Consider the following 8,981-nt stretch of genomic DNA (forward strand, 5'->3'; position numbering starts at 1 on the left):
AGCCAATATTCTCATCACAAACATATAACATAGAAACGATTGAGACATTGAGTATGCTCCGGTGTATGGGGTGAATTTTTAATTCAGAAAAGTGAGTGGAGCAGGCACTTATGTTGGTAACAACAAGATATGAAGTGAGTAGAAAAGTGCCAGAAGACAAGGGCAGCGTGGCTCAGAGGGTACAGGTCTTTGCTTCGCACCCGAAAGATACAGAGTTCATTCACCCCCTGCTGCGCTGTGTGGCCTTGAGCAAGTCACCTCGCCCTAGCTCAGTTTGCGGTACTGCACTGCGGCTGATGCCTGGGTTATTCTAGTCTTCCCTTGGAATAAATCTCTGAGACAAATTTCCCCTTTGGGATGAATAAAGGGAATTAAAAAAATTTTTTTTCAATTTTTAAAAAAAATTCTAGATGCTGAATATCCTGGATTGAATATTTAGAAGTAGCTGCCACCTGCTCTGTATTTATGAATACCACTGAACAAAATAGAAAATGAGGCAAAAATCTCAAAATTAAATTCTCAGATTTTTTTTCTGAGAAAGCATTTTGAAAATTGGTATTACATGAATCAGTGGACAAATTGTTTTTTTTTGGAAGAAAACCGAAAGACGTAATATATTTTACAACCAAACATAACTTTTACCATACATTTGACATCAGTCCATAACAAACACCTGGTCTGTAATATTCAAACACCAAGTAGTACTCACACACTGGGTCTCATTGCCAGCTACTAAAGTGATCCGGGAAGCAAGTTGATGATTCCTATGATCTGCTGCTTGCACTCGGGTACCCAGTGAATGAATCCTGGGTCTCCACAGCTCTAATCTCAGTGTAGACTCGCAAATAGATTGCTCATGGGTCTACTTTTGTTCTCTGTCTGAACTTATCATTTTGTAAATGTTGTCCTCTATCTTTTTGTAAATGCATCTGAACTATGGTCTATAACCTTTTCCTTTTGACGATACCTTCATGTTGTTCAACTAACACTGAGATGTCTAAAAGTGCAAACACAAAAATATGCCTCACTGGTCACTTGTACTGTATGTTCTCTATTGTATGACCTGCATGGGTAATTAATGACTACCAAGCTGCTAGAAGCTGTGGACTGTAAAAAACTAATGTATAAAAATGAATATAACTATAACATTTAATATGTAAAATGAGTACCTGGCCGTTAACAGCGTCCTAAAAAATTGTTATACCGCCTAACAGGCATCATGTCCCATCCTAAGTGTTAAGTGTTGCTGTTGGTCAGGGAGCCCTTGTAAAGCACTTTGAACATGTTTAGTGGATATTGCGCTATATAAAAGCTCCATTTTTTTTCTTCATTGACTTTATAAAATCAATGTCTTCATTTCATTTGTTCTCACAGTGTCCAGGGATGTCCAGGATGATCCTACAATGAGTCCCTGTAGGGCTGTGCCTGCTTTGACAGAATATGCCTCGCCCCGAGCTGAACCTCCATCCAGATTTCTTGATCTATCAGACTCTGAGGTGAATCTTAGCATGGCCTCCAGCACCAGTACAACTAAACGTCAACAACCTATCATGGTTTGCGATGCTTCCCACCTCGGATCATCTCCTGACAATACAGAAGTGGAAGTTGTAGTAGAATATGAGGATTCACCTGCTCGAGTTATATGTCATACTCCTAGTCGATCCCAGAAGCTGCGTCAGTCTGGATTAGATCAGGCCTCGCCTCAAAATACAACGGTTTCAACAGGAAGACGAGGCCCGATTTCTCTTGTATTCGATTCACCAAAAGCTGATGGAAGGAACTTAAGCAGTCGTCGAGATGGTGACATTAACACAAACACTAATTACAGTTTACATAATGAGGAAGATGATGATGATGATGATAAAAAAGGAAAGTTGGTGGTTGAAAAAAAAGAAAGTAAGGGTCAGTTAATTTCAGAGCATAGTCGTGGTATAATAAAGGAAATTCTTGCTGAGGAACTTGGAACCAATATCAGCTCTTTGTCACTGTATAGTCATGAATCGTCACCTCCAGCCTCTGGTCATCCAAGGAGTTCTTCTCCACTGGAGACATCTAAGCATTACTTATCTGTGAGAACCTCAAATTCCAGCAGTTTGCCATCAAGAGAGGATTGTCTCTCAAAGAAATCTGTTTTGCCGAGATTAGATTATGATATGGAATCAGATGCTTCTGCGAATAGTGAAAATAATATGAACAAACATGACCGAATTGATAGGACTCCAAAAATTGAGGCAGCGAAGAACAAAGAAATGTTGAAATATCAAAATGACTCGGATTCTGAGACTTGCTCTCTGTATGAATATGTCACTCAAAAAAAGGATATTAATGATAAACCTAAACAAAAGCAGAAAATTCTTGAAGATAACCCCAAGTCACAAGACATCAACGCTAAACGACCTAGATCAGCTAAGAAAAAACCTGGTCGTGTTGTAGCTTCCAGGTTTATGCAAAATGCAAGCTCCACATCCCAGAAAAGCAACACAACTCTCAATACAACAAAAAGTTCCAATATGTCTAACTCTCGTTCCCTCTCAAACGTCACAAAACCCAAAATTATGACAGCAAAGGCTCGTTTAAAATCAACCTCAAGTGTAAATAGACTGTTGGATGCAACGAAAAATAATTGCACACCTCCTACAACAACTTTAACTACTGGCAAGAACTTAAGTAAAAAACTTACATCGACCCCTACTCAGGATGACTCGTGTTACCCGTACGAAATTGATGCCTCCAGCATTCTTCCCAGTTACACCATGGCTCTCAGTGACAGGGATGGATCAGATACAGACAATGTTTTGCAACATAATTCAGCTCAGGTTCAAAGACCAAATTCTACTGCTGACAAAATAACGAATTTACAACTTGATATTCAATATGCTCGGTACCTTCAGGCTTTATATCTGTCGACCACTGCTAAGAAGTCATTCAAAGACCAGGAAAAACAAGCCATGGAACAGTTGCATGGCTTGTGGAAATTGCATGAAAAAAAGCGTGCAGAATTATCCAAGTCTAAAACAGAGCTAGAGAGACTAAAGGTCTTTTCACAGATCGACGTTGCTTTAAATAGCACACAAGCTCAGTTAGATTCTCTGGAAGAGAAACTACCCCAAGTCGGTGCTTACTACACAAATTTATGTTCAGCTCTAAACGATACAAGGCATCAAATTGCCACAAAAGATGTTTACATTCCAAACAAGACGGATGAAGAGAGGGAAGAGTACGAAGAGAAACTGGAAGCTACTCTGAAGGAATCGGAAGATATTCTGAAGAAGATATCGTCTAAAGCAGGACATGCTTTTCCCCCATTGCATCAGTATGCAGCCTCTCTGGAAGCCATCAGTGGAAATGTGGAAGAGAGTGGGAAGGAGCTACGCGAAGGGTATAAAGAATTGGACGTGGCTCACGGTCTTTGCTCTCAGCTGTCGTCACGGATGGTAATGCCCATCCTATGAATGTGTGGGTACTATGCAATCTGCTTACAAGGACAATAGACTTAAAGGTTACTGAGGTAGCTCGAGATTCTAGTGGGTTCTTCGTTAGGATTCAAGACAGTCAGTCAGCCATTGATTGTTTACAACTTTATTAATAAAACAAGGGACATATTTCATGTCTCAAGTTTCCAAACATTATCGTAATAGTTATTTCCCTTGAAGGTGTCAGTTACAAATGTTACCTACTATTACTTTATTACAGTTACATTACATCAAAGTTCTTCTTTTAACAAAAAATATATCGATAGTTAGGACAAATCTAAAAGAATATAAAATTTGACAATTCATTTTATAAAAATGCATCTCACCTCTTGTCAGATTATGCAATTTCAAGTCTTATAAAAGCTCTTGCTTTCACAGCCTATCAGAGCCAAACATTAACTCACTCAACCCTAACACAGGCTATATCCATCATAGTTTACCCTGGTTACTTTTACCCCATGCCCATTTATTACATTTTTATGAGACAAATTATAGGCCTAGGATCAAAGCTAATGTAGGCCTATTTAGTTTTTTGCGTGTTAATGTTAGTTGAATAAAACTATCTATGTACATGATCATTTTTAATACATTTTTTCCAATTTTGAAAAGTAGCAAAAATCTCTAGGATTGAGTGAGTTAATTCATTATTGACTTCCTTGCCTTGCTTTTCATTTTATTTTAGTCTCTCTTTGTCCTGAAGTAAATTTATCCTATCAATCATAGACAGGGGTGGGATTCTTCTATGGAACCTCGGAATTCCTTGAAAATTGGGGGGGGGGGGGAAGAGGGGTTTATCCTCTGATATCATATTTTTAAGTAAGCAGACTAGTCGCATCTTGAGTCAGAATAGCTATATTTTTCTCTCTCTTTAAGGTTACAGCGACGGTGGGGATCCTGACCTCCCATAGTGGGCAGGGGGGTACATACTGTGTCTTCTATCCCCTTATATCTGTTTTCCAACTTGCTTTCTGTCTTTGTCTTGGCATGAGATTACTTGGTTTTGTCCTGGCCCTGGCCGGAGTCCTAGATGGGAGGGAAACAGTCAAATGCATAGTTATTGTTTTGGGAGATATTTTTTTCCTTGTAAATCATCTCTCTGTAATGTATTATTTTTATTTTAATGTATAATGTAGGCATTTGAGTGTATTCCTCTTTGTTGGATTTTGTGCTTGTGTCTGGATGAGACTTATAGGTGATCTCAAACTAGGTGCATTGGTGGTATGCTCTTGGAATCTACATCTATTTGTTCCCAGTTCCCCTATGTCTTACTTTTTCTTGGGTGCTTTAATTGTAATTCTAGAACTTTTAACTGTCCCATTTTCTTCCTTTTTACTGGCACTGATATAACCTAAATGAAAATGTCTTGCAAGCGCCGTAAAACCCTTAAAAACAAACAAATCAAGGTTACAGCGACTTTCATGCTCTTGTCAAAACTTTCCTGATGGCAGATTTGCCCTGAGGAGTCCCGCCCCTACATATAGACTTAATTATGTATCCCTTTATTCTCTCTTTCATTTTATGTATTGATAGGATATGACAACTTATGGATATTATAGTGACAGTGACATGATTTCAGCAGTCTCAATCTTGACATTATAAGCCGATTGCATGGTATTTCCTCATTGTAGAGTCTCAAATGAGAATTCAAGACTTGTTTTCCCTGCCATGTTATTTATAGTATTTTATCCTTTATAGTTTGAAGAATAAAATATAAAATTCCTTTATTTTCTGGGAAAATTCTGTGTTTAGAATCTGTTTTGATAAAAGATTTCCAAAAATTAACTAATTACAGTGCAACACGCGTTCGACAAATTCACGAGCTCAACGAACAAGGTAAATTTTTTCACTGCATCCTCGAAGGCCCCATAGTTTGTGAGCATTTATCACAATATTATGACTCACTGATGAAGGGATTGCATTGCGGTATCCGACAATGTCATGCATTTTTTTCTTATATCTCCTGTGTTAAAATTATGAATAATGCTCAGGATCAGCAGGGCTGATTGTTGCCTCTGACAGGCAACCTTAGACAGCTATGGTCTCAGTCTCAGGTTATAACTTTATAAAGGCTAAGGTTGTGGAGACAAGCGCCTCCCCCCCCCTCTTTTCATCCTTCTGCCCACACCTCCTCTCATGCCATCCAGCTTGCCATGTTGTCTGGAGTGGTAGTGTGCATTTCCGCAGTGGATAATATTAATATTCACTATTTTGCCAACAAAAATGCATGAATAACTTCACAATCCAATCTACCAAACCTGGTTGTGCAAACAGTGAGATCAGTAGGCTCCATCACAATTTATGTCCTTTGTCGTATAGTTGTGTTCAAGTATTCGTCGAAATACGGATTCAACTAACTTTTCTGGCTGTCCTGTGTTGTTTGATGAATGCGTGTTGCACTTTGATGTACGGCTATGTGGTCTGTGCGGCTATGTTCTCGTGGTATGATACTCGCTTTTGTATCGGAAGGTCCTGGGTTCTAGCCTTGCTCGGTGCATAGTTGGAGTCCTTGGAAAAGGCTCTTTACTCACATTCTGTCACCATACTCGGGTGTAAAATGAGTACCTGGTCGTTAACAGCATTGTCTCTCCAAAAAATGAAATACAGTGTATCGCATAAGAAGCGGCATGTCCCATCCTAAATGTTAAGTGTTGCTGTTGGCCAGGGACCCCTTGTAAAGCGCTTTGAGTATGTTTAATGTATATTGCGCTATATAAAAAAGCTCAATTTTTTTTTTCTTAATGCTAATAATGCTTTAAATACCAGAGTTGCATTGCGGCTTTTGAAGTGAGCAACAAGGGCTAAGTTTTGGTGTTTTTTTAGGGGGTTGGGGTTTTTTTGTTTTGTTTTTTCTTTTTCTAAAGGTTTCAAAAGAGAGATAGGTGCTGAAAGCAGGGCTCAAACCCAGTATTTCAGTGTTGTAATTGTAATGCAATATCTTACAGAGCTGCCAACCTACTGCAAAGAAATGCGGAATTTTCAGCGATTGTACGCTTGTACGCATTTCCCCCAAGCATAGCTGCCAACCGTTCCGTTAAAAACGGATTTGTTCCGTATTTGACTTCCTGAGTCCATAAGTCCTTATTTTTAGTTCAAAATCCGTATTTTGTAATTTTTGACTAATTTGTGGTAAACACGGCATGTGAGCCTAATGAATTATTATTATTGATCCATTATTATTACTATTACTACTACTATTATTGTTATTATTATTATTATTATTATTGGTGTCCAGTGAGAGAGGATGAGCAGGGTTTAAATCAGCACAGCATAATCCCCATTCCTGTGTAGCTCTTGAATTTGAATTATGCCTCTATCTAAATGATTTTCAACAATTAAAAAAATTCCAGTTGTTTATATGACGCCTGTTTTTTACTCAAACCTTTCATAATGTATTGGAGATTTGCATAGAATAGGATGTTAGCCTCGATATACTTTTATTATTCTAAGACAGTATTGATACTTTCACTATTTGTTACAAATATTATTTTAATTAAAAATAAAATTAAATCCACATCTTTGATTGGAAGGTATTCAATCAGAAAATCAATTGCTTATATAGATTAAACATGACAATGATTATTTCCCTTTTATGATTTACGAAATGTAAATTTAATCCCTTTAAAAAGACATCTTCATTTGATTTTGATTTATTTTTTTTCAAGCAAGCTTTTTTAACGGTTTAGGTTCAAGAAAAATAAGTATAGTCCATTTTTAGGTGTGTTTATCTTGTCAAAGTAAAGAAGTAGGAATTCTCCAATATTTAGAGGTGCATTTTACTATAACTACTATTATTGTGTACTACTTAAAGACCATTATGTTGCATGAAAGAAAATCGCCTACTTTTTAGCCGAACTCACCTATTTTTTAAACCCAAAACGGTTGGCAGTTATGCATTTCTAACCATCCTAAGTTATTTCATTTATTTTACAATTGTGCTTCTTGTGTATTGGTCCTTATCAAAGTTGAGGCAGTTGAATTCTTTCTTTATATTGTCTCTTCTGAAATCTTGATCTCATTGTGGAAAGTGTCATTGTAACGATTCAAATGTGCTGGTACTAATTTGGACTAGCCTCTGTTATCTCAAACTTGTTAGTGTTAGTAATAGTAATTAAAAAGGCTGACTTTTATATGTTGCGATTTGATGAAGGGGGGGGGGGGGGGGGGGGGGGGGGGGGGGGGGGGGGGGGGGGGGGGGGGACACGTCGTCCCCTCATCCCCGGCCAAATAAGCGTTCCTTATTTTATTTTTGAAAAGTTGGCAACTATGCCCAAGATTGTACCCATTTTCAGTGTACAGAGTTACTTCAGTTTTCTTATTATTACTAGCCTATTGAGAAACCTTGGTGACCAAGTGGATATTCATATACTTTTTGACCAATTATGATCTTCATGCTGGGAGGTAGAATTCTGAAAGGATTGGATTATAGTCTTGGGAACATCATGGTTGCTGCAATTGAGCTCGTGCGGTGTGACTTTATGTAATTATACCTTACTCTTACTTTCACAATGGTTAGTTTCCGTCGATTTCAGGATTGTACCCATTTTTATGAAATCTCCCCCATTTTGAGGTCCCATTGTACACATTCTCATCAGATGGGGTTGGCAGCTCTGATCTTATCCTTTCAGCCTGCTTCTCAGGTTTACTGGCACTGCATCTTGTAATAAAATATGAGTAATGTTTAGTGTGGTGGTTAACACTGAACAATATCAAACATTCTAGCACCAGCGTTTTGTCCTTGGCAAGGCACATTGCCCCATTGGACTCTAGTGTGAATGAGTAGGTATTCGACTGCAAAAATGATGACCAGATACTGTAAGAATACTAGTACAAAAAAAGGTCGAAAAGGTGACTCGTTCATATGTAATTGCAGTATATGAAATGGAAAGTTAGCTCCACTCAGCTTGTTGGGAAGCTAACAAAAGCAAGCGTTGTGAACTGCTGTGAAGTGAAGTGCATTGAGCTGGATGAATCAATTATGTCCTGTTGCCCATACTCGTATGTAATATATAGCTGACCTGCTCAAAGCATCCAACAGCAAAAGAGGATTTTTGGCCTGGTACCATTCCTCTGCCGACTAAACTGTATGGACCTCTGACAGATCTGAGGATTCACGCTTTCACAAACTAGACATTCACTATTCAAATTCGAACATGAAGACAACACCAGGGGGAACAAATAAGTAGTAAATCCAATTCTGCTGTTCCTTTCTGGATGGTGACCTTTGACTTTTCATTGTGAGCCGGAGAACGCAAACTTCTCTTGCTGTCTTTTACTTTTCTATTTCCCTGATATATCAGTTGTTGATCCACTCATTTGGTTTTCTGGTTGGTGACCCCTGACCTTTGGTCGCGGGCCAGGGAAAGCACATCATTCTTGCTGTCTTTCGTATACCCCCCCCCCCCCCCCCCCCCCCCCCCAGTATCAGTATCAGTTGGTGACTTTTTGCCACTTTCGCTGTTCTTGTTCTGTAATGAAACCAGCTTTCATGTCGGATGGATTCGACTTTTG

General features: G+C 38.6%; 1 protein-coding gene across 1 annotated transcript in view; it reads left to right on the forward strand.

Moving 5' to 3' along the window:
• Positions 1 to 5,210, forward strand: part of LOC144956749 (uncharacterized) — a 6,504-nt gene extending 1,294 nt beyond the window's left edge. The window contains exon 2 of the mRNA XM_078887431.1: positions 1,375 to 5,210. Coding sequence (XP_078743557.1) covers positions 1,375 to 3,452 — 2,078 coding nt within the window. The 3' untranslated portion in view covers positions 3,453 to 5,210. The remainder of the gene's footprint in view (positions 1 to 1,374) is intronic.
• The last annotated feature ends 3,771 nt before the right edge of the window (positions 5,211 to 8,981 follow it).

This window comes from Berghia stephanieae, chromosome 11 (genome assembly GCF_034508935.2).
Source record: "Berghia stephanieae isolate SIO BIC M18660-M18661 chromosome 11, UCSD_Bste_1.3, whole genome shotgun sequence".
Classification (NCBI taxonomy): Eukaryota; Metazoa; Mollusca; class Gastropoda; order Nudibranchia; family Aeolidiidae; genus Berghia; species Berghia stephanieae.